A 26,820-nucleotide genomic window follows, 5' to 3' on the forward strand; every position below is an offset into this window, starting at 1 on the left:
TACAAGCCTTGTTCCTTCCTGTATCCCAAACCCCACAGACCACAGCTAGGCACATACAGGTGTCTAAGAAGTATTGGTTGACTAAACCGACAAATGAATGAATGATCCAGGCCTAGGTCATCATCACCACCTATTTTATTTTATTATCTTTTAAAGATTTATTTTAGAGAAAGAGAGCATGAGCAGGGGGAAGGGCAGAGGGAGAGAAGCAGATTCCCAGCTAAACGCAGAGGAGGGCGGGGGGGGGGGGGGGGGGGGGGGGGCTGGATTGCATGACCCTGAGATCATGACCTGAGCAGAAATCAAGAGTCTGAGGCTTAACTGACTGAGCCACCTAGGCGCCCCTCATCATTACCTATTTTAATGATAGGCATATAGTCAGAAGTCAGTAAATGCTTACAAATAGAATACTGCACAATTCTGCAAGGCCAGGTGGCTAGTCCTCTTCACAGGGAGGAAAACTGGGGCTCAGATTGGGGAAGTGTCCCCTGGGGTCCCTCTGCACAGCCTAGGCTAGAAGCTTCCTTCCCAACTTTCAGGGTCAAGTCCTGGACACTGGGTGGTTAACGCCTGCTCTCAGGGTGAGTCACACTGACCTCACAGGAGTTTCCCTCAAAGCTTCCTCGCCCCGGGCTGGAGAAAAGCCGAAACTCCATGGGGCCAGGAGGTCACCAAGCCCATGCCGGTCAGGCGTCCTGAAAGTGCCCTGACCGGGTCGTCCCCCCTTCAGGCCACAGAGACGAAGAGACAGAAGGGCCGCTCGCTCACGGCTGAGGCCCCGCCCCCCGGTTGTCAGCCGGCCCGCTCCTCCAGCGGAAGCCGGAAGCAAAAGCAGTCCCTACTAGCCCCCGGCTCCGAACTCGGTGGTCTTGGAGGCTCCGCAAGATGGGGGAGAAGATGGCGGAAGAGGAGTGAGTGGGCTTTTCCCGGGCGGCGGAGGCGGCAGGGCTGGGCCCCGGCGGGTGACAGCGAGAGCCTCAGGCCTCCCTCTGGCCCTGAAAGGCGGAGTTCCTTGTGCCGCTTGGCCAGGACTGACCATGCCGGCGCCAGCGAGGAGGGCGGGAGGGATGGGCCTGGGCCCAGCCCGGCCCTGCAGCCTCCTTAAGGTCGGATCCTCGTCCAGGGAACCGGCAGCCCGGGGCAGGCCTCGAAAGCCGTCCGGCGGAAACCGAAACCCCAATTCCACTTTCCCATTTTTCGGTCTTTTGATAATCAGGGAGAGGTCCGCCGCCTCCTCCAGGAATTCCCCCACCCCCTCTTCCACTGTAACGGCCGTTTTTCGCATCTGTCTCCTCCACGGAGTTTCATTCATTCGTTAACTGTTGGCCATTTACTCTATTCCAGGCCCTGGGCACATAGTAGTGAAGGAGGCCGACCAGGAGCCGCCCTTAGGTAGTTTCCATTCTAGTGGGGAAAGACCCTAAGTAGGCAAGGTGATTTCAGAGTGCTAAAAGAAAACGGAAGTGTTAGGATGGGAGAGTCCCGCTAGGAAGAAGTGACGTGCCCGCCGAAACTGTAATGAGGAGAAGGAGGGATAGGAGAGGGAACAAGCAAATGCAAAAGGCTGGAAGCAAGAAAGAGCTTAGTGTCTTTGAGGGACAGAAGGAAAGGCAGGATGGCTGGAATGTAAAGAGCGAAGGGGCTAGCTGTACAAGATGAGATGAGGGGCGGGGGTGGGCGTCCTTTGTCCGCCAGGTACTTAGCCGGAAGGACCCCTCTTTAGTCCGTCTCCATATCTGCCGGGCACAACCTATTGCATGTTGTAGATGCCCTATCTATGTGAACCGGTTTGTAAAAATTAAAAAGGAATCCCCGTGGTTGAAATCTGACTCCCTCACCTGATATCTTTTCAGATACGTCTCTTGGCTGGCTGGGTGGTCATTTCATTTCGTCTGCTTATTTATTCAGCATATGCTCTATTGCTACACCAAACTGGGCCTCAGCAACACAAAGCAAAAGAGTTGGTATGGCCCAGTAATTTCAAGTTTGGTCTCAAACTTGGTTAGCTGAGATACTGGCCAGGTTATGCAACCTCTCTGAACTTCAGTTATTTGTGGGTAAAAAAGGGAAAGGAATAGCCCCCATCTCAGGCCTGGTATGCCTATTAAATGAGAGGTTGTATGTTATATAATCCCTGGAGTGAAGCATTTACTCAATAAACATGAGCTATTATAATCACAGTTGGAATGATTATTATATGAATATTGCACTAGTTTACAATCTGACCCCAAAGTGAGGAGAGAGCTCTGGTGAAGAACATAAGAGGTGGGGTGGGTGCAGTATTACAGAGGAGGTTACATTTGAGCCTTTAGAAATCTGAGAAGGATTTTATAAAGCGGGGTGGGATGTTCCAACCAGATCAACAATTGGGTAAATTCAGGTGGCTTCTTCAACTTGCTGCTATAATTCAAGGAAAAGAATGTAAACAGGAGAAATAAAGGCGCCAAGTAAATAACATTGGATCTTGGAATGTGATGAGACTTCAGTTTGTCTCCATTTAAATCCCCCATTAAATGCCAAAGAGCAGGCAGCATTTTGTTTCTGCACTGGCCCTGATTCCCCCTGGTTCCTGTCCTCTGAGTGGCTGTGTTCAGAGCACCTGAAGCCACTGGTACTCTCCTGCTGAGGTAGGCAGGAATTTTCTGAATCAGTTTCTCTCTGAGGCCTGCCGGTGGTTGTAAGACTTGTGAATCCCATCATCCTCTGTGCCAGGTTCTCCTTCTGTTTGTGTATGTGTGTTGATACTCAGGCCCTTTTCCCTTTATCTAATCCTGCTGTTTTTTATGTCCAACAGGTTCCCCAACACAACTCACGAAGGTTTCAATGTCACCCTTCACACTACCCTGGTTGTCACCACGAAACTGGTGCTCCCGACCCCTGCCAAGCCCATTCTCCCTGTGCAAACGGGTGAGCAGGCTCAGCAGGAGGAACAGTCAAGCGGCATGACCATCTTCTTCAGCCTCCTCGTCCTAGGTGAATGTGGAGACACCCTCATTTGCCATCTTGAGTGTCTTTGTGTGCTGTCTATAAGGTCAACCCTGTCTAAGCCACCATTTACTTGATGTCAAGTCTTCCTTTCATTTGGTTTGATGTCAAACACTGAGGGACAATGATCAGTTCATAAGAGGGTACTCCTTTTTCTATAAAATCATCGAGCCTAGCAATTTTGAAGAGCTCTTTATATATCTTAGATGTCATTTGGAAGAAAGAAGGGATTTTTGAGCTAGAAAGAACCTTGAATGTCTTCTAGTTTAATGGATTTCAAACCCTACTCATGAGTGTGTGTGTGTGTGTGTGTGTGTGTGTGTGTGTGTGTGTGTAGGTGGTGGTGGGAGCAGGAGGTGGGCTGAGTCAAATGGGAGGGCATCTGACTTTCTGACCAGAGCAGCATTTTGTCTCCTATTAGGCTTCTGTGTAAATTTTATGTAATTAAAGGTTTTGTTGCTGAGTAAAAGATCAAACACCCCTTTCCTTGCCCTCTGTCTCCCATTAACCGTGGTTATGACTTTTACCATATCTGTGTACTGCCTATGTTGTTGTTTACTTATGTAATGTTTTTCTTTGAACAGATTCACTCTCAATAGTCTCATTTTGTTCAACCTCCTCCAGTCATGGGTGAGAAAATTTAGGCCCAGAGAGATTAAGCAAATGACATGCCTTGTTTCTGGGAGACTAGAGATTAATATTTGGGTTGCCAGACATCAGTCGAGAAGTTTAGGTAAAATGCAATAACTTAGATGCCTCCTAGAGACTGTAGACAACTGTTTTAGACCAAAAAACAAAACAAAAAAACAGTTGAAACTGCCCAACCACTTTGGACTAGCTGACAAAGGAAGAAATAACTTCAAATTTGACCCAAATCCAAACTCTTATTGGATGAGTAAAGTTGGCATATTTACATTTTCCAGTCTTCTTTTCATGATACTGAGCCATATTTCTAATTAGATTAGGTCTTTTCAGAGGAATGGGAACTACAACCTGATTGAAAGGCACAAAGCATTTAGCTGATGTCATTGAGGACTTTTTTGAAGAAAACGGGAACTTCTTTCACATTCAGATTCAGATTCTGTTAATGGCCAAATAATTTTAATAACCTAATCATTTGATTTAAAATCCCAGGACTCAGCCTTATCTCTCACAGATCCTAAAAAACTTTTAAATTGGGGGCACCTAGGTGGCTTAGTCAGTTGAACATCCGACCCTTGGTCTCAGGTCTTGAGCTCATGGCTGTGAATTTGAGCCGTGTGCTGGGCTCCGCAATGGTCGAGTAGCCTACTTAAAAAACAAAACAAAACAAGAAAACCCACACAACTTTTAAATCGAATACTGAAAAAGTACACAAACCACAAGCGTGCAGTGTCCCATATGGACCTGATATGCTCAAGTAATTGTGTACCTTGTGAATGTAGTTGAATTCTGCTACTAGGGGATTAGTCCAACAGTCAAGGACTCTTTTTTGTTTTTCCTTTTTCCTCTGTGATAGTAGTTGAATATAAACAAAAGCAGTTCTTTTCTTGATTAAGAAGTCTTTAGTACCTGAATCCTTAATCCTGAAGGACCAGTATTATTAGCCTTTTTACATTGTGGTCAGCTTGATAAGGTAGACAGCATACAAGACAGGCCTGGGAGAAAACTTTTGTTTTATAGTCACTTTGTTTCATGGGAAGATAATAAGGCTAAGTCAGACTTTCAAAGTAATTTTCAGGGTGTGGGGCATTGAAGGTTAGTTTGTGCTAGAAACCACAAAACAGGTTGTTATAGTGATTTTTAATCCTGGCAAGACGCTGCGCAGTGGTAACACATCTTTGGGGCCAGAAAGGTCTGAGCTGTATTTATTAGTGCTATATATTTTACTTGGATCGTCTTTTCAAACAGATCATAAACCTAGAGTCACACTAGTGTCAGGTGGGTTTTGTTTTCACCTCATCAGACTGTTGGCAGTCTACAAATTGGTATCTCCGCTTTTTATGTGTAGGTCAGCGTGCAGTAGCAGAATGGAATGCTTTCTTTTTCAATAAATTTGAAGGCATTTTTACTCTTTTCTTGTATATTATCAACAGAATATTATATATCTTATATTAGATGTCCAAACAATATACATCTGATAAGGTTAAAAAAAATTACAGTTAATAGGTATCTTGCTAACTCACTAAATACATGAACTGCAGTGAATTGAGGGAAATACTAGTCCATAGTTTATTCTAGACTTCAGGAACTCCTAACCTGGGACACATTTAACCACTTTTGTTTACTGTTTGGTTTTTTTTTAAGATTTTTATTTATTTGACAGAAAGACAGCCAGAGAAGGAACACAAGCAGGGGGAGTGGGCAGAGGGAGAAGCAGGCTTCCCGCAGAGCAGGGAACCCGATGGGGGCTCGATCCCAGGACCCTGGGATCATGACCTGAGCCGAAGGCAGACGCTTAACGACTGAGCCACCCAGGCGCCCCTACTATTTTATTTTTTTTAAGATTTTTTATTTGGGGCACCTGGGTGGCTCAGCAGGTTGGGCTTCTGCCTTCAGCTCAGGTCATGATCTCAGGGTCCTGGAATCGAGCCCCATGTCAGGTTCCCTGCTCAGCGGGGAGCCTGCTTCTCCCTCTCCCTCTGCCTGCTACTCCCCCTGCTTGTTTTCTCTGTCTCTTTATTATTTCAGAGAGAGACAGAGAGCACAGGGGAGGGGCAGAGGGAGAGGGACAAGCAGACTCCCCACTGAGCAGGGAGCCCAATGCGGGGCTCAATCCCAGGACCCATAAGATCATGATCTGGGCCAAAGTCAGACACTTAACTGAGCCCCTCAGGTACTGCTTTTGTTTACTATTTTAGTCAAGTCAAATGAAAGTGTAACTTTTATGTCCTATAAGCTTGTGAAAGGATTTCAGCGTATTCCCCTTTTTTGAGGAGGGATGCCAAAACTCCTGTTACTTTTGACTTTAGAAGCTTGAAATCAGTTGATTTACACTTAACCCTTGCTGATCTTTGACTCTGCAGAAACAGTGGTAAGTCATTTTTTTGACTTACATTAGAGTTAACAATTAGCATCATTTGACACATTTTATGGGCCATTAAATTTATGGAGTTACTAAAATTGATATGCCTATGTTTTAATATAGTTTCTATAATTATTACTTTGGGCATGAACATTTAGAAGCATGTTAACTTGTGGTATACCTATCCTCCTTACCACACAGAAGTTTTTGTCCTTTTTTTCCAAGTATACTTGAAAACATGTACTTGTTTGTGTATAGGCGCATATACGTTCATAAGCACATTCACGCATATAGGCACATCCCGCTTGGATTTTGTTTGTTTTATTTATTTATTTTTTATTTTTATTTTTTTTAAGATTTTATTTATTTATTTGAGACAGAATGAGAGAGAGAGAGAGAGCACATGAGGGGGGAGGGTCAGAGGGAGAAGCAGGCTCCCTGCCGAGCAGAGAGCCCGATGCGGGACTCGATCCAGGGACTCCAGGATCATGACCTGAGCCAAAGGCAGTCGCTTAACCAACTGAGCCACCCAGGCGCCCCGGATTTTGTTTGTTTTAATATAAATAGGATCCTATAACTTGCTTTTGCATCTCACAGAATGTCTTGGAGGTCTTTTTATGTTACTACTCTTTTTTATATCTACTTCATCTTTTTTTCTTTTAAAGAACATGTATTTGTTAAAAGAAACAAAATATATCCCATTTTAACCATTTTACATTGTACGATTCAGTGGCATTTAGTACACTCACGTTGTTGTGCAACCACCACCATTATCTAGTTCCAGAATGTTCTCATCACCCCAAAGGAAGACCCAGTACCCTTTAAAAGCTGTCACTCCCCATCTCCCCTACCCCCAGTCTCTAGTAAACACTATTTTGCTTTCTATTCCTAGGAATTTGCTTACTCCATTTCAGGCAAATAGCATCATACAATATGTGACCTTTTATATCTGGCTTCTTTCACTTAGCATTGTTATCTTCAAGGTTCATCCGTGTTGTAGCGTGTGTTAGAAGTGTGTTAATTCTTATGGGTGAATAATAATCCCCTGTAGATATACCACATCATGTGTATCCACTCATCGATTGATGGACATTTGGCGTGTTTCTACGTTTTGGCTGTTGTGAATAGTGCTGCTGTCGACATTTGTGTACAGGTTTTCGTGTAGACCTATATTTCTATTTCTCTTGGATACATACCCAGGAGTGGAGCTGCTGGGTTAAATGCTTACTGTATGTGTAACTTTCTCAGGAACTCCCAAACTTCCTACAGAGGCCATATCATTTTACATCCCCACCCGCAGTGCCGTCATGTCCCAGCGGCTCCACATCCTTGCCAACACTTGTTATTTCCCATTGTGTTTTGTTTTGTTTTTGAATTATGGCCATCTTAGTGGGTGTGAAGTTGTATCTCATGGTCTTGATTTGCATTTTTCTAATGACCAATGACGTTGAGCATCTTATGTGCTTATTGGCCATTTGTGTCTTTGGAGAGATGTCTTTTCTGGTTCTTGGCCCATTTTTTAAATTGTATTGTTTGTCTTTTTGTTGTTAAGTTGTAAGAGTTCTTTATGTATTCTGGTTACTAGACCCTCACCAGATAAATGATTTACAAATACTCTCATCCATTTTTTCAGACCTCATTCTTTTAAGTGAATGAAGACCATTCCCTGGCACTGATGAGCCTCATGTTTAGCTCTTCCTGTTGGTAGTTTTTTCCCCTTTGCTCTTTTTTTTTTTTTTTAAAGAAAGAGAGGAAGGGGAGGTGCATAAGGAAAGGGAGAGAGACACGCAGGGCTGGATCTCATGACCCTGAGAGTCAGGGGTCTGACTAAGCCACCCAGGCGCCCCTCCCTTTGCTCTTAAAGGTGCAAATCAATGTCTGATTTATTAGAATAAACTTTTTAAATTAATTTTTTCATTTAGCTTGGTGCAAAAAAAGATCAGAAACTGAGTGAACTCCCTAGGTCTATATTCGGTCTACTTATGCGCCTGCCTCTATAGACAGGAGGCCTGCTCACTGGTCACATGTTGTGCTTATGCATTAAAACATTTTTTCTTGCTCTTAGTATTTAATGCAGGATTTTTCTAACAAGGTTAAATATTTGTAATAAAGTAACACCACAGATTGATAGTTTAAAACTCAGAATGAAAGGAGGACACAATTTCTCTATGTACAACTGTTTCCTTTTTCTGGCTACCTGGTGCTTTTTGGTGGGCCTAAAGATACCTAGTTTGTCAGCATAGGCTCTGAGGGTGGCCATTTAACCACCCTGCAGATTGTTTAAACATTTCCTTTTACAAAAAGCAACAATTATTTTTAGTGCTGTTAAGATAATATTGTGATTAATGGGATGGTATACCACTTAGGTGCGTAATAAAAGAAAGAGACATGCATACTTGCACTTGGACCATGAAATTACATTTAGGAATTATTTATGTGTAAGTATGCTTTGGGGGTGTCCAGAAATATTTTCAAACAGTTTTACCTCCTTTTGTTTCCTTTCTTCCAAGACAGTACCCCTGTGAGAAAAGTCAGACATTATTCTTATTTTGGCAACTGAGGAATGAAGGCAGTTGGGAGGGAGGTGGTGGGTGCCTGTGATTAAGGGCCCAGGGTTGGAATTGGGCTCAGCCCTGCAGCACCCACCAGTGAAGTGAGATTATGATAATAATAACTAGTTAAGAGGGGTGTTGGGGGTCAAATGAGGCAGTGTTTGGGAAGTGCGCAGTGCAGCACCTGCCTCATGGGGAACTCTCACCCAGTGGGAGCCCTAGTACCTAGCTGAGGGGCAGGCACCCCATCTTTTGGTTTCTGATGTGCTCATCACCAGACCAAAGTATTTACTTCGTCTCCTTTGTATAAGACTCTACTTCCTTCTCTATTCCAGGAAAACTTATCGCATGGAGGCAAAATACATTGTGTCAGCATCTTTTGTTGCAGTTATATTTGCATAAAAGTGATTTATTTCATTGACTTCCTTCTCACCATTTCAAGTTTTCCAGTTGATTATTTCAAAAAAGTTGAAGACTTTTCTCAGAATCAGAGAGATTCGAATAATGATTGTATGAGGCTTAACAGGTTAGAAAAACATTAGATGTCTGTTGCTCTTTCAGTGAACCCTAGAAAACAAACTAGTCCAGGCGTATAAAGAAATATGGAGACAATGTTATTGTCTGTGAGTCTGTTTCCAGGTTAAGAAATAAGAGCTTGAAAATACAACTGCAGTTTATTGTGTCATTGTCCCTTGTACATTTTCCTGGCAGCACCCCCAGAAGGAACCATGGCTTTGAACTTGGTGTTTATTATTTGAAATTGTGCCATTTTAACAATGTCTTATTTTTTCCCCACAGCTATCTGCATCATATTGGTGCATTTACTGATCCGATACAGATTACATTTCTTGCCAGAGAGCGTTGCTGTTGTTTCTTTAGGTAAGTCCTTATCAGTGATCCTATAATAAAGGCAGTAACAATAAAATTTTTTTTGAGTGTCTTCTTAGTGCCAAGGAACCACATGAGATGTGGTACGTTCCTGATTTCATTTAATCCTCACTGCCACTTGCCATGAGGGTGTTATGATCCCATTTTACAGATGAGGACACTGTGGCTCAGAGAGGGGCGATGACCTCCTAGAGATCACATAGTCGCCCCCTCTGTATAGCTCGAAGGCCTTTCTGCTTCTAGAACTACCCTTGGGGCACATTGACCTCTGTTACCAGGCTGTGCAGACACCCAACTCAACTAAGGCGAGTAATTGACACTTAATTCATAGGGTCACTGAATTTTACAGCCAGAAGGGACTCTCACTTTAGGTTTAGGAGTAGGAATGGCTCGCTTCCATGTCAGTCAGATCTTAAGTCTTCAGGAGCATTCCATTCTACCTCACTTAATTTCTCTCTTGTTTCCTACGGCAATTAATTGTTAAGATAGTTAGCCTCTGTATGTCAACTATACTTCAATAATAAGTAATAAAAGAAAAGATAATTAGCCTCTATTTAGAGGGAATGAATCGATGTAATAACAGTTGAGAGCTCACATGAGAGTTAATTGAAATGGTTAATGAAGGAAGGTGTAGGGACCTTATCTTTCAGTAAGTATTAAAATCAAGACTAAAATGTGGGTGGGAGGGGCGCCTGGGTGGCTCAGTCGTTAAGCGTCTGCCTTCGGCTCAGGTCATGATCCCAGGGTCCTGGGATCGAGCCCCACATCGGGCTCCCTGCTCCGCGGGAAGCCTGCTTCTCCCTCTCCCACACCCCCTGCTTGTGTTCCTGCTCTCGCTATCTCTCTCTCTGTCAAATAAATAAAATCTTTAAAAAAATAAAAAAATAAAATGTGGGTGGGGGTGCTTAAGGCATAGTATATAAGCTTTCACTAAGATCAGCTAAGGCGTTCATGAGTTTATGATACTGTAGTTACTTTTATTAGATTCCACTTGTCTAATGATATTTAATTTTTCCTTATCACCACTGATGCTCTGTAAGTTAATTTTCTTTGCCTTATAGGTCTTGTTTAGCATATGTAGTAATACTTTTACAGTACAGCGATGGTTTAGGTTAGCTTTGGAGATGAACATTCAGACTTGGATTCACCTCCTCCTGTACCATCTGCATTCCTACTACCCTGGTTCAGCCCCTCCTGTGTTTTCCTGGGCCTCACGTTACTACTAAATGTCAGGTTCTCGCCTGTGAGCTTTTGCATTGCCACCTCATGTAAGCCTCATAACCCCCCAGTGATGCCATATCTTAAGGGAGAGACACCACTCGGTAGTACTGATCTTCAGTGAAGAGCTGGAAAACAGTTTTTCTCACAGTTCCTGTTCTTTATTTAGCAGGCTCTAGAGTGGCACATCCTGGCAGATTTGAACAACCTTAGCTAACGAGATAGTCTTTGAGCTCTAAGCATGGGATGATCATTTATTAACATCCTTTTCCTGCTATCAGGCATACTAAAAATAACCTACACAACTAATACCTATTCTGGGACATTCAGTAAAGACTTAAAACATGACTCCAAGGAATGTACAGTTTTGCGGTCAGTTTTCATAGTTTCTGAGAATAAGAACTGTAGGGGCGCCTGGGTGGCTCAGTCGTTAAGCATCTGCCTTCGGCTCAGGTCATGATCCCGGGGTCCTGGGATCGAGCCCTGCATCCGGCTCCCTGCTCCGCGGGAAGCCTGCTTCTCCTTCTCCCCCTCCCCCTGCTTGTGTTCTCTCTCTCGCTGTGTCTCTCTCTGTCAAATAAATAAATAAAATCTTAAAAAAAAAAAAAGAATTAAAAAGAATAAGAACTGTAGTTGGTGTGTATTTAGGTATTCCATGTGCACATGGAAACGGTAGTTCTTGCAATTTGGCTTGGAATGTCATGTTCTTCACTCTGAATGTTTGGGTAACTCAGGGCAGTGAACACCAGTGCTTGTATTAGGAGTTACAGCAGACATTGTTGCCTGCCCAAGGCCCTTTCCCCCTTCTTCCTTGAAAATAGAACCCTAATTTTGACTTTATTTATTTTCAAAAGATTTTATTTATTTATTTGACAGAGATTGATAGCGAGAGCAGGAACACAAGCGGGGGAGTGGGAAAGGGAGAAGCAGGCTTCCAGCCGAGCAGGGAGCCCGATGCGGGGCTTGATCCCAGGACCCTTGGATCATGACCTGAGCCGAAGGCAGACGCTTTAACGACTGAGCCACCCAGGTGCCCTGCTAATTTTGATTTTAAATTTGAAATAATGTATCAAAAGGTATCTTGCCACAGTTGCACTCAAAGAAGATGGGCTCCTCCAGGTCAAGACTGGTCTTTATGCCATCGTGATAATTCCACTCTGCCATTGATTGGTTGAACAGGGTGAAGGCAGCAAGGCAGTATGAAACCCTGTTCTGGCCCATGAGACCATGGAGAAGGGCTGAGGTGCAGTGCACTCTATCCTCTCTGATAAAAAAAAAATCTCCCCGGGGCGCCTGGGTGGCTCAGTTGGTTAAGCGACTGCCTTTGGCTCAGGTCATGATCCTGGAGTCCCGGGATCGAGTCCCACGTCGGGTTCCCTGCTCAGCAGGGAGTCTGCTTCTCCCTCTGACCCTCCCCGCCTCTCGTGTTCTCTCTCTCATTCTCTCTCTCTCTCAGATAAATAAATAAAATCTTTAAAAAAACAAAAAAAACTCCCCTACCTTTGATGCCGTGCTGTGAGGATGTGATGTCCACAGAACTTGTGGACATCTTGCAATCACTGTGGCTCAGATACAAAAGCCAGAATGCTAAGGATTGCCAAGGGGACAGATGGGAAACCCGGATTCTTGACTGCATTGTTGTTTTGTTGAATTGATAGTTCTAAAGCTGCCTGTTATATGAAATAACAAACATTTGTGGTTGAAGCCATTTTTAGGCGGGTGTTCTTCTACTTACAGCTAAAAGCATCTTAACAGATACAGGACTCTTTCCACTTAAGGGACAAAATCAGTTCAAATTGATTCAAAGCAAACACATTGGTGGGGGTGGAGTTGTACACCCATTGGCCCATGGGGAACTGAGAAACCTACAGGGGGTGCTAACTTCAGACTTAGCTGGATCAAGTCTCCTGGACTCCGTTTTTCTTCATTTCTCAACAGTGCTTCCCTTTGTTTTGGCTTCACTCTCAGGCAGGCTCTCTCCTGAACCTTTCCAGCTTCAGGCCTACTATCCTTACAGTAGCAATCACAGAGGGAAAAGTGGCCTCCTCTTCTCCCTGTTTCTACCAGAAGTTGTAGGATGAACTCTGACCTCATGGCCTCCTCAGCCTGGACAGGGAGTGGAATGGTGTTGGGGATTGGCCAAGGCTCTCCATCCACAGGGTTAATTTCTTCACTGATGTAGCAGAAATAACTAGCCTGTACAGCCAGGTCATGGGAGGGTTGATGGAAAGTAAGTCTTGCTTTCAAAACTTCCGTTAGCTAAGTCAGGTGATTGGAATGCTAAGAGCAGTTCCAGGGAGAGTGGCGCGGTCCAGAAAGTATTTTTTATTATGTTAGAGGACATTTGGTTAGAATTTAGAAATGCTGACAAAGCTATCAAAATAGTTCTGTATTTCATAAAGCTATGTAAATTGAAGGAGAACTTTTATTCTCTTACTAGAGCAAAGTGTAACAAAATGTTGATATATCCACCATTTCAAGAGTTTCCAAGTTTTGTGCCAACAAAGAATCTAGATGAAGCTGCCAGAGAAAATGGGATTTTCCTTCTTTCAGGGATAAACTCTCCCAGCCTACCTCTTCTAGCCCAGAGTTGCTTTTCAGTTTGCTGTCATTTAGAGACACGATTGGCCTTTGATGTTAAACATTCAGAGTTCCTAAGAAATTACTGTTATAGAAAAGGACTATCTGCCCTTTAAAAGCACATTTTCCCCCTTCTATTTTATTGTATTTTCAGATGAATCTCCAGACTTTTCTCATTCTTTATAAAAAAGTATCAACATGAAATTTTAAAGATATTTTCTTGATCCTTCTTCAAAGCTTTTGGGTACTTTCTATACTTATGGAATTCTGTAGCTTAGGCCTTTGAAGAAAAATTTTTTTTCTTTTTTCTGCACAAAGAGCTATACAGAAAAAGAAAAATCCTTTTCATTGACAACTTCAGCTATTTTTATTATGCTTCATTCTCTTCCAAACCATATGTAGGCATATACATGGAGATTAGATGACTTTACTTGGTTTGAGTTTATATCATTTTTTGTGTTCTTTCCTTTTTACTACTCTTTCCATATATTAAGTTCACATATTTACTTTTGTTGGTGCTGATTCACTATATATTTTGGGCTGACATTTATAAGGTATAAAAATGAAATAATTGTACTGCCTACTATCCACTGTTATATGTAGCAAAACAGGAGATATCTCTCCTCCCCTCCCCCAATCATACTTTATTTTAGAGAGAGGAAAAGTCAGAAGGGGTTAAGTAAGTACTGGAAATCTGCCCTATCCAATGCCAATACTACTGATAATTAGAAAACCCAGATTTGATTGAATCATTGACTAGGATATACAGAAGTGCTCCCTTGTCATAATCTTCTTAACTATGTGCCTTTAGTTTTATAAACTCATTCTTGTTTTGACTAAAGGATTTTAATTTTTTTAATTTAGTGCTCTTTGTGTCAATGGGGGTTTTGAGTGGAAAATGATGAAAAATCACTCGGTTCCTGAGTTATTGACTAAAAGTAATTCAGGAAAAAACAGATGTAGTAATGATATTCTAATTGTACTTAAGTTCTAAAGAAAAATTTTTTTTCTTTTTTTTTTTTTAGACAAAGTGAGAATCCTAACTGTAACTATAACAGCTTCCGTTCCTTTTTAGACTATTAAAGTCTAACTAATGCTAACAGTGTCTCACGAGGAACTCTCCCTGAATCTGAGGTGCTTTGATTTTTTTTTTCTTTTTTTTTTTTTGAAGATTTTGTTTATTTATTTGAGAGAGAATGAGAGAGAGAGAGAGAGAGCACATGAGAGGGGGAGGGTCAGAGGGAGAAGCAGGCTCCCCACTGAGCGGGGAGCCCGATGCGGGACTTGATCCCGGGACTCCAGGATCATGACCTGAGCTGAAGGCAGTTGCTCAACTAACTGAGCCCCCAGGCGCCCCTGCTTTGATTTTTCTTAGAGAAGAAATAGGCATTCATTTGTTGGTGTTAGAGTAGCTGTCTTAGAGGCAGAGGCCAAAATTGGTTGTCAAATTGACAAAATGATTAAATTAGACTCAGGATTTTCGAGGCCGTCGCATTCCAAGGAAGGGTGCTAGCACAGACTCTTAGTTCTTGGACACAGGTCAGAGGTGACGAGGTCTCCTTGGAACGCCTGTTGCTCTTTTACTTCCGTGAACTCAATGTGTGCTCGGTGTGGAATAACTTCCTCCTTTTTCCTGGAGTCTTGCTTGGACTTCCCTAGTTTTATGGTCATCTTCTCTTAGTTGAGCATTTTATCATCCATAGGTTGGATTTTATACTTAAATCTCCTAGTTATGCCAGAGTAGGGAGATAGGCTAAATTTTAAAACATGAAAGGTTATTAAATAATTGTATTCTGACATCTGCATTTTGGGCTGATTTCTTGAATTTCCTCTTTCACCACCTAAATGTTCTCCTCTGTGGTGGAAAAAGGAATAATGTGAGCTACTTTAAAACAAAACATGTAAAACAGGCTTTCCCCAGAAAACAAACAGCCGTGAGGTACAGATTCCCATCTTTTAATTAGAGTATCTTTGAGGTATCTGCTTTCGAATAGGTGGCAGAATCAAGGATTGGATTTTCAAAATTACCTTATGATAATATAACTTGATTCTATAATTAGAGCTGCCGAAATGTGCTAAAAATATTTTTCAAAAAATCATTTATGGGTAAAAGAGTATTACATAAGTAGTAAGTCATTATATTCCTTTTTGCCTCATTGTAAAGTAGCAGGTCTACCTCCTCATGATGATCGGGGTCAATTATCCCTGCCAGTATGGTAACCTCTTTCTAGGCCTGCTGGTCTTTTGGCTCAAGGAGCCCAAAGGGACCAGGCAGCAGCCATTGTAACTCTTACTGTGTGAACCCTGGGGGAAATGTCACCTTCTGGGAGCCAGGACCTTTCAACCCCCTGAGCCGAAAGTTTCAGCCTAAGGAAGCAGAAATTCCCCAAGTAGGAATCGCCGGTCCCAAGTGAGTCCCTGAGAATGATGTTGAGTGGGGCGACTCCTACTTTTACCCACTATGTGCTCTCTGTACCCACGCTTACCCTTGGGGATATACCGCCCTATAATGGCCATTGGTGTTTTGTTTTGTTTTGTTTTTTTAAGATTTTTATTTGAGAGAGAGTGAGATCACATGCACATAAAGGGGGGAGTGAGGGAGAGGCAGATGGAGAGGGAGAAGCAGACTCCCTGCTGAGCAGGGAGCCCCATGCGGGCTGCATCCCAGGACCCTGGGATCACAACCTGAGCCAAAGGTAGACGCTTAACCAACGGGGCCACCCAGGCGCCCCGGCTCTTGGTTTAAGGAGTAAATTGCATCCTTGGCGGGAGCTCCATCCTTCACAGGATGTCCTCTCCAAGCTGGTGCCTCAGCTTCTTTGAGAGACCCTCTTACCACTCTGGCTGGCCGGCAGCTTCTGCACGGGGTGGTATGTGGTATAGGACCATGTGGAGTCTGTGGTCACATGCCCACTGCTGCCCCTTCTTTGCCATAAAGGGAGTCTCTTAGTTTGACGCCTTGTTACTCAGTACCCCACTTTGGTGGATCAGACACTTGTGGGCCCCGGACAGTGGCGCTAGCCAAAAGACATACAGCCGGCACACGTGTCAGTCTCAGTCAGGATGAACTACCACCCTTTCCATTGATGTCACGGAGCTGCCGTCCTGTAGCTAGCTGGTCTTCACAAGGGATGGGACCCCATCAGGTGATAGGTGTTGGTCTCTGTGGCTGTCCAGGCCTCCACTCAGCAATGGCGGTTGCTCACACAGCCATGGTGTGAGGGGTTCATGCTGTCGAGCCCCTGCCCAGCTCCCGTCTCTGCCACCATAGCTTCTGTGTTCATGAGCCCATTGCACAAACACTGACGTGGCCGAGCTGAGAGGCGGGCTGAATCCTCCGTGAACCAAGCTTGGGTTTTTCCTCCTGTCAGCTGGTCATGAAGAACTCCCAACGAGGCCGTATGTAGGAACCGAGAGAGGTGTTGACATAACAGCTATAGCGGACACAGAGGCCTGGGGCGCCTGTGCCCTCTAGGCCTGCAAGAGCCTGATCTGCAATGTAACACTTCCATCTTACAATGCGTTGCTGCTGGGCCCACCTGGGCCTAGAGCTGGGTAGTTATGGCAACCCCTCTTAGAAAGGACAGTTCTGAGCACATGAGCACTTGATGTCCTATGCTCAGATACTCTGTCTCTACCAGGGCCCCAGAGCATGCCAGGAGCTCTTTGGGTTTTTATCCTCAGGTGTTTCTCTGCTGCAAATGGCAAGACCTTGCTCCAGAACCCTAGGGATCTATGCTGAGCAGCCCTCCTATTGCAGCTTGCCTGAGGCATCACACACCATCCCTTTCTACCATAGATACTTCTAGTATGTGGGGTCTTCCAGTTGGTACGGCAGAAGCAGCAGAGCTGCTTGAACTGCAGTCCGACCTGCTGCAGGACCCTTTCTTCTGGGCCCCGCTCAAAACTTTCAGCCTCCTAAACCAGCAAATGGGTTGAAGTAGTTTTCTCCAAACCTGGAGGAGGCCTACCAGGCCTTGCGCTTCTTTCTCATTGGTGGGAGGCAGAACGTGCTTTACTTGGAGGCACGTCCTGTCATACTCCAGACCACTTGACCCCTAACAGCTTCCCCGGTGGGCAGGCCCCTGAAACTTTCTATCCTCTGAAGCCTCTTTCTCACCAAGACATTGACTCGCCACTTCTTGTCATATCAGATTAACATGATATCCACAGTCTAGTGGACCAGTGTATTGTCCCGGGGAATGTCCATATGGTCTGGGTCCTTTGGGACTAGGTTATGACAGAAAGCAGGAATTAACAGAAGGCATTTGACTTATTTGGGGCTTCTTTGTAATCTCTAAATAGCCTGGGGAGCTCTGTATTCCAGCAGGGAGGTGGGGGCACTTCTCCCAGCCCAGAGGGTCCACAGGAATCTGGAGGTTCAAGGTGCTCGTGTGCATCTCCCCAAGATAACTCCCCCGCATCTCAGAGTCCCACTTCTTCCTTAGCAGGCCTGGCAGGAGAAGGTATAGATGGACCTTCTTGAGTTCAGCTCTCTCGGAAGATCTGCCCCTCTGGCGGTTAAGTCCGGTGCCTGATCTTCAGCTCTAGAAGCCCTCCAGCTGTAGGTGATGAGGGTCAACTTACATGTTGCCAAGGAAGCCCTCTGACTCTCCCCTTTGCTTTTAGGTTGGTGATTGCCTGAGCCTGGTCATTTTCTCTTTCCAAACATCAGTGGCCCCCGGCAAGCACCACACATTTCCACTGTTCTCGTTTCCCCCACCCCTCTCCAACCCTGCAATACTGCCTGAGCCACTGCCTCCCACCCAGTGTGCCCACCTGGCCCGCCACAAGGGAGTCCTAACAGTCCAGGGCAGTCCCAGGTGAGTGACCACCAGGACTTTACCACCATGCTGGGGTCCTCATTGCCCACTGGCTGCTGCATAATCCAACCCCAGAAGCACAGCACCTTTCGAATTTGCTTCCTGGAACCACTCCACTCCTGGAACCAGTGGTCTTAAGTTGGCTGCCTAAAAGCAGAGTCTGAGACGGTTGGGGACAGGTAATTTACGGAGGGGTGCTCTTTATGAATAAATCTGTGAGGAAGGGAGGAACCCAGACTAGGGGAGGAGAAAGAGCCAAACGCTGGGCTGAATCTCAGTTTCAGCCCAGCCAGAGCCTCACTAGGAAGACCCTGGAGCAAGAACCCATGCTGTGGTTGTCCCTCTTTAAAGCCAGGGGGGTGTACTCCTACTGCCGGCTCAGTGAGTCATTGGCTGTGAACCAATGCAGAGCGGGCATGACTTCCTGATAAGGTGCCTTTGGGCAGCTGAGGGCACCTCTCTGGAGTAGGGGACAGCTGTGAGCACTTAGCAGCCAGCGTTCTCGGCAGCTCACGCATATGGGCCCAGTGAAGGGAGTTGGGCAAGCGTCACGGTGTGAGAATGAAAAATGCCTGTACCCTTGACCCAACAATCCCTCTTTCAGGGGATGCTCTGGATGCCCCCACCCATGGGGAATAGTATTTATTTAGATGGGAATGGCAGTGATAGCAAAAACCTAGAAAAAAGCCCAGAGACTCAAATTTTCACAGAGTATTCTACCTTTTAAGTTTTGAACCATGTGCATCTGTTATATAATCAAATAAAGATAAAATAACTCATTCTTAAACAATTCTGGATCTGCTGTTACTCACTAGGTAAGTGATGCTGGGCCTTAGCCTCGGTTTCCTTATCTGTAAAGTGTAGATGACAGGGCCTTCACTTCCTAGAATTGCAGATATTGAGCAGGGTAATACGTAGAATTCATTTAGTATAATGTCTACCTGCTAAGTAATCATTAACTGTCAGCTGGGGCTATTAATATTATCATCTATATTATTATGGTTTATTGCCTCGCAGGGTAGTTTTGAGAATGAACTAAAATAATGCGCATATTTTATACATCAGCACAGTGCCTGGACATAAGGGGTGTGTGTGTTTATTTTTAACACGGGGCAAATATATATATGTACGTATGTATCTATTTTTTAAGGGAATTAAGATCATGTTCTACATACTGTTTGGCAACCTGATTATCATCCTTAAGACATCTTAAGCATTTTTCCTCTAACATTAATTATCAGGAACATTGCACAGTGATGGTGGTAGAGCAGCAAGGCACCCTGGGACAGATGAGGGTCTGTAACAGCGGTGCAGACAGGCTGGGCAGTGCCGTCTGCCTGTCTTAGCATCACGAAGTGGTGGGATGTCCAGTGTCACTTGGTGGCCCTGAGCCATCAGAAAGGCCACTTCAACTCTCTGAGCCTTCCTACCTGAAGTATTCTCCTGAGGATTAGAAATAATTTAAAGTGACAAATCCTGGGAGAAGGGGCTCAACAAATAAATATTAATTGTTCCCGATGTTTTGAATTAATCCAGTGGTGTCCATGATGAGGTGTGTGCACCAAGATCCATTGGGGGCAGAAGAAAATGTCAGAACTGGAGTTTCTATTTATTTTATTTTATTTTATTTATTTTTTTTTTTTAAGATTTTATTTATTTATTTGAGACAGAGAAAGAGAGAGAGAGAGCACATGAGAGGGGGGAGGGTCAGAGGGAGAAGCAGACCCCCTGCCGAGCAGGGAGCCCGATGCGGGACTCGATCCCGGGACTCCAGGATCATGACCTGAGCCGAAGGCAGTCGCCCAACCAACTGAGCCACCCAGGCGCCCGTTTCTATTTATTTTTAATCTCACTCTTTTACAGTCTCTGTTTTGTGTGTACATTTTCAAATATATTAATACAGTAGCGCTTTTTTAATAAGATAAAAATTTATAACTCAAAAGTACATGCTTATATTCTTTTTACTGGTAAGAATGTACAAAATTGTATCTAATAGGGCTTTATTTCCATCTGGTGGTTAGTTGTGTGGTATGAATTCCTCCTGTAGAGTAGATAGATTTGACCTGACTTGGAACCTTAGTCTCAAAAGGAAAAGCAGTAGCTTGCCAATCTCACACTGCACGATAGTTTAGTCCTAGGATATCTAGAAAGGCTTGCTCAAATAATAATAGTAACAGTAGGAATAATAACATCACATCGTATTCTACAAAGCTTTCTAGTGCCTCATAAATAATAATATAGAAACAAGCTTAGGCAATAGAATAATTATGATTATAATCAATAGATATAATAATAGATAATTACGAATAATGATTTTCAAATGCAGCTGCTTCACATGTAATCACAAAAGCATTAACCATGGTATTATACATTTACAAGGGAAAGAGAAAGTTGAGGTTTTAGTAGAGCAGGAAAACACCAGCTTTAAAAATGAATTCTGAAACCATGAGAAGTTCAACTTCCCTAGTAATCAGGAATGATTACTGAATGCAGATTAGCTACAAATGCAAAGTACAACTTCTTGCCCATCATCTGGGGCAGAAATGTTAGTCTGATGATTATCCAGGGTTGGTGAAGATGTGGGAGTGCTCTGGGGCAGCAGTATAACTCGGTGCAACCACTTTGGAGGACAGTTTGGCAGCATTCTCAAGAGAGAAAAATGTTCATGCTGTTCACTGTCTCTAGATCTGCCCTCAGGAAACACTCTTACACAAAGAGGCGAGAGCCAGCATGTTCATTGCAGGACCGCTGTTAACAGCAAATGGTTGGAGACAGCTATCATTTGCGGAATAGTTAAAAAAATTGTGACTTTTTTAAAAAAATTAAAGTATAATTCACATACCATAAACTTCACAGTTTTAAGGTGTACAATTCAGTGCTTTTCAGTATATTCACAGGACTGTGCAACCATCACCACTATCTAATTACAGAACATTTTCATCACTGCAAAAAGAAACCTCTACTTATTTTTTTTTTTTTTTTGAAACCTCTACCTATTAGCAGTCACTCCCCATTCCCTCCTTCCCCCCACCCTTGGCAACCACCAACCTACTTCCTGTCTCCGTAGACTTGCCTATTCCATACATTTTGTATAAATGGAATTGTACAATCTGCGGCCTTTTTTTATAACAGATTTATTGAGATATAATTCATATATGATACAAGTTACCCATTTTAAATGTACTATTCAGGGGCGCCTGGGTGGCTCAGTTGGTTAAGCGACTGCCTTCGGCTCAGGTCATGATCCTGGAGTCCCTGGATCGAGTCCCGCATCGGGCTTCCTGCTCGGCAGGGAGTCTGCTTCTCCCTCTGACCCTCCCCCCTCTCACGTGCTCTCTCTCTCTCATTCTGTCTCAAATAAATAAATAAAATCTTTTAAAAAAATAAAATAAAAAATAAAAAATAAATGTACTATTCAGTGGGTTTTAGTATATTCACAGAGTTGTACAGCTATCACAACAGTCGATTTTAGAAAATTTTCATCACCCCAAAAAGGAACCCCATTCCCTTTAGCTATCACCCCCAAACCCCTCCTCCCCAGTCCAAGGCAACCATTTCTGTCTCTATAGATTTGCCCCTCCTGCATGTTTTGTACAAACGGGTCACAAAATATGTGTCTTTTGTGCCTGGCTCCTTTCACTTAACACGTTTTCAAGATTCATCCACGTTGTGGCATAGATCAGTGCCCCGTTTTTTTTAATTGCCAGATATTATTCCATTGTGTGAATGTACACTTTGTTTCTCCATTCATCAGTTGATGAACATTTGCGTTGCTCCCGCCTTTGGACTACTGTGAATAATGCTGCTAATGAACACCCGTGTACAAATTTCTGTTACGAGCATTTGTTTTCTGTGCTGGGTCATATGGTAACTCTGTTTTACTTTTTCAGGAACTGCTGAACAGTTTTCTCACAGTGACCACACCATTGTACATTCCCACCAGCAATGTATGAATGAGGGCTCCTGTTTCTCCATACCCTTGCCCCGCTTGCTTTCCTGTCTTTGTATGCTAGCTATCCTAGGGAGTGTGAAGAGCTATCTCATTGTGGTTTTGATTTGCATTCCCCTAATGATGTTAAGCATCTTTTCATGTGCTTGTTGGCCATTTGTATATCTTCTTTGGGGAAATATCTATTCAATGTGTGGCATTTTTATGCTATGCTGCAGAGCTGTTCAAAGGAATGAGGCAGATCTATATGTAATAATCCCTGAGTGCATCTCCCAAGATTTAACACTGAGCAAAATAGCAAGTAGTAGAATGATTCATTACAGTACTGTAAATTTTATATAAACACACACTCAGGACTGTGTGGTTAAATATAAACATGTAAGAGGATAGAGAATGATCTGGTAGAATATTTCCCAAACTTATCAAGATGGTTGGTAACCCGGGGGCAGGAAGAGAAAGAACTAAGGTGTGAGTGGGGGGTGGGATTTCATCAAAAGGGACTTTTGTCTTATTTATAACATTTTACAAAGTATTCATGAGTTATTGGATTAATAAAAAATTGTATTAAAAAGTCCTTAAAATGTATACACCATTTGAAAAGATAAGAAAGAAGCAACTGGGGAACCCTATCTGGAGAGGTTAGAATCAGTGCTTTCATGCCACCTGGCAAGTGAATGGACAACTTCTTTTCCGAAAATAGGTTCATTGACTCTTTACAGCCCAAATCTATTTTGTCTTGGTCTCTTTTTCAAAGTAATTTTATTATTGTTTTAATAATATGTAACAGTTCAAATAGTACAGAGGTTTATAAAGTTAAACTTATCTCCTCTTCTCACCTGAAACGCCCTTCCCCACAGAAGTGTGCACTTCATTTTCCTGATAAACTTCTCTCTTCTAGTATCATTTCCTCGCCCCACCCAACAAAGTGTTTCTTCGGCTTTCTGCCTTTCTGGCTTTCTGTTGTTGATGGGGAGAAGCTCCTTCCTCTGTAGTGGGGAGGGAAGGCTTTGTCTTTAAGAGTCTATGACTGTGAGGGGCGCCTGGGTGGCTCAGATGGTTAAGCGTCTGCCTTCGGCTCAGGTCATGATCCCAGGGTCCTGGGATCGAGTCCCGCATCGGGCTCCCTGCTCCTTGGGAGCCTGCTTCTCCCTCTGCTTCTCTCTCTCTTTCTCTCTGTCTCTCATGAATAAATAAATAAAATCTTTAAAATAAATAAATAAATAAATAAGAGTCTATGACTGTGGTCTTCAGGCTTGCTTTGTATTACCCCCTACCAGAGATTGTGATTTAGTAGGTCTGGAGTGCTGCTCGGGTGTCTTTATTTTTATGAAAAGCTCCCATGGTGATTCTGATGAGTCAACAGGGTTAAAAATCATTTATCTAGTGAGTAACAGAGCCATCATAAACTGTCCTCGTGATGCTTCTTTGAGAATTATTTTTGGTAGGTTCTTTATGAGAGAGTAATGAGCCTGTCAGCCTTAAGGAAACATGCCTGAACTCAGATGGTCTGTTTTGTTCCAGGAATTTCACAGAATTTTTACTTTAGGTTATTTTTAGCATTGAGGTTTTATCTCTAACTGAAGACTGCATAGAGCTGCCATCTGAATCTAAGAAAGCGATCTTGTATTCTTTTTTGAAAATGGTAAGATTATGCAGTATAGGGCAAACTTAGCACGTGGGCTTTCTGTCATTTCACATTGAAGATGGGCAGATGTAGCAACACTGACAGGTGTTAAATCTTCTGTGCCCAGCAGACTATCCTTGGGTCTTGTTTTGTCAAGTTTTGTGTTTCCTAGATGCACCCCGCCCCATTGTTGTTGACTTTATTATCGTATGCTTGCCTGAGATGCGACTCAGAACTTCACGTTGGTTTCCATTATTAGGTTTTCAGACATAAAACTTGCAGAAATCCATAAAAGCCATTTAAAGACATAATAGTTTCTCTGGAATAATAAACCTGAGTAATCTTTCTCATATCTTAAATTATGTTCAATTTTATATTTTCTCTTCTAGGTATTCTCATGGGAGCAGTTATAAAAATTATAGAGTTCAAAAAATTGGCAAATTGGAAGGTAGGTTTGCCCACCTGTTGATTTTTTAACATACTTAAAATTTTTATTGATTGTCCTTAATTTTATAACACTGATGGTTAGTTATGGTGGCTTATCATTACTTGACTATCAGTGAAGTTTATATTGTCCCATTAATTTTTTAACATTCTACTGGATTAGGGTTGATATCTTTACATCTGACTTTCTGAAAAAACGTAAGTCTCACACTGCTTCAAGTTAACATGGGAGCACTCAGTGTCATGTTTTGTTATTTATTTGAATTTGTATAATCTTAGAATAACCTGCTGCTGTCTGGGGGAAGTCTCTAATTAGCATTAAACATCAATCAGTGGTTATTGCTGACAGCTGAAGATAAAACGGATTTGTCCAGCACCGTAGAGCTTACAGAATGCTTCCTACACTGTAGCTCATGTTGTCCTCATGAAAACCACATGAGGTAGATTGACCACATATTATCATCACTGTGTTTTTACAGATGAAGAAAGTGAGCACAGAGAGGTTGAGACATGTCCAACATCACAGAGCTAGGAAGTGGCTGAGTTGAGCCTTAGGGCCAGATGCGCTGGCCCTGTGTATTCTGTATTCTCTCTACCATACCATGCTGTCCTCAGTGTGTGGGTGTTCATACCCTCGTGTTCATATAGTACTCCGCATGTGGGCATCATCTTGTGGTACAAGGACTAACTGAAACTCGAATTTCAACTTAAACTTGTGCATCCTTGGGGCGCCTGGGTGGCTCAGTCGTTGAGCGTCTGCCTTCGGCTCAGGTCATGATCCCAGGGTCCTGGGATCGAGCCCCGCATCGGGCTCCCTGCTCGGCGGGAAGCCTGCTTCTCCCTCTCCCACTCCCCCTGCTTGTGTTCCCTCTCTCACTGTGTCTCTCTGTGTCAAACAAATAAATTAAAAAAAAAAAAAAAAAAACTTCTGCATCCATATTGAGTACAGAGATTTAAAAAGTGTGTAACAAAATTGTGTAGAGGGCAGTAAGGTTCATTTCAAAATATTAAAGAATATTTTGTAGCTATGATTTAGCACATTCAAACCCCTCTTGTTTTGATTCAGCTCCTAGGTGCTAGGATTAATTTACCTAGGAAACTATAGAGTGTAGCAAAACAAGCCACATGGTCTGACCTAAAACACAAATTGAACTGTTATAATTAATATTCAGGAAATATTGTATGTATTAAATGGATTCTCAAAATACATGTTGAGCTCCTCCTACCATAGATCTCCCCTCAGCTGGGGAAGGGACGGGGCAGGCCCCACATTGTGAATGATCTCTCTGGCCTACTACAACTGGTTAAATTTCATCACCCTCACAGTGGCTAGTTGCAGGGCAGGGGACACAGACTGTAACCCTTTCTCTGTTCCTGCATACAGCCTGATATGTAGATATCAGCCTGCTAACACATTTTGATTTAAATCAAAATTTAACTGATTTAATTTAAAATCAGTCACTCAAAATTGGACCTGATTTTAAATAATTAAAAATTGTTTTATTTTAAAATATTGTAAATCTATATAAAATGCTGGAAATTTCACATAAAAACCTGAACCTCTAGCTTCCCTTGAAGAAACAGAAACTCTGTTAACGTCAGGCCCACATGCCGCCCCACAGAAATTCAGCAGCTGCTCCTTCGGGGAATGCTGTGTGGCCTGGGGAGCCTGTGAGTTGGTGACCCTTGTTCTGAGCAGTGGGAGCCAGGGGGTGGGGGAGGGGAGGTTGTCCTCCAAGTTTTGTATGCTTTAATTTTGTTGAATTTATTTTTCAGTGGATGTTACTTTCCAAGTTAAATAATAGTAGTATATTTAATGGTACAGGCAAGTGAAGCAGAGTTGGGTGGTGAATGTAATTAAGTGCCCAAAGAGCCGTCCAGGCGATCTGGGCTTGACCTCAGAAAAGGGGGAGGTTTCAAGGCCGGGATAGTTGGGCCAGGCTTCCCAGAGGAACAGGTGTTTGTGGAAAGCCGAAGCAGGAAGCAAGACACCTGTTTGGAAACCGGGTGCTGCAGGAAGCAAGGGGAGATCAAAAAAAACAAGGAGCCTGGTGTTCTTTCCGTGCAGTTCTGCTGCCAGACTGTCCCGCTGGGCCTGCCTTCCACCTGTATTTTCATATACTTATGTATTTATTTCTTGAAGCAACTGCTTTTTTATGTAAATATATATATATATATTTTTTTTTTTTTAAGATTTTATTTATTTATTTTGACAGAGAGAGAGAGACACAGCAAGAGCTGGAACACAAGCGGGGATAGTGGGAAAGGGAGAAGCAGGCTCCCCACAGAGCAGGGAGCCCGATGCAGGGCTCGATCCCAGGACCCTGGGCTCATGACCTGAGCCGAGGGCAGACGCTTAACTACTGAGCCACCCAAGCGCCCCTGTAAATATATTTTTTGTAGCAGTTTTTTTTAAAAGGCTTTGGTTGTGGTAAAATATATATATAACATAAAATATATCATTTTAGCTATTTTTAGGTATATATTTCAGTGGCTAGCTACATTCACAATGTTGTATAATCATCACATTATTTATTTCCAGAACTGTTTTATCGTCCCAGACAGAAACTCTTACCTAGTAAACTACTCCCCGGTCCCCGCTCCCCAGTCTATTCTGCTTTTTTTTTTTTTAGTATTGTCTGTTTTTTAGTAGCCCCCTATTCTACTTTGTATCTTTATGAATTTACCTATTTTAGGTACCTTATGTAAGTGGAATCATACAACATTTGTCCTTTTGTGTCTGGTTTATTTTA

The 26,820-nt window shown here is 43.1% G+C and overlaps 1 protein-coding gene across 3 annotated transcripts in view; it reads left to right on the top strand.

Moving 5' to 3' along the window:
* The first annotated feature begins 872 nt into the window (after positions 1-872).
* SLC9A8 (solute carrier family 9 member A8) overlaps positions 873-26,820 on the top strand; it is a 66,250-nt gene continuing 40,302 nt past the window's right edge. For 2 of the 3 annotated variants that reach the window (XM_044919106.1, XM_044919105.1), the window contains exons 1-5: positions 886-911; positions 2,291-2,293; positions 2,795-2,973; positions 9,340-9,420; positions 24,013-24,071. In XM_044919106.1, coding sequence (XP_044775041.1) covers positions 886-911; positions 2,291-2,293; positions 2,795-2,973; positions 9,340-9,420; positions 24,013-24,071 — 348 coding nt within the window. Of the gene's footprint in view, positions 912-2,290; positions 2,294-2,794; positions 2,974-9,339; positions 9,421-24,012; positions 24,072-26,820 lie in introns of all 3 variants that reach the window. The other variant, XM_021685897.2, reaches the window with a different exon arrangement.

This window comes from Neomonachus schauinslandi, chromosome 10, assembly GCF_002201575.2.
Source record: "Neomonachus schauinslandi chromosome 10, ASM220157v2, whole genome shotgun sequence".
NCBI classification, from domain to species: Eukaryota; Metazoa; Chordata; class Mammalia; order Carnivora; family Phocidae; genus Neomonachus; species Neomonachus schauinslandi.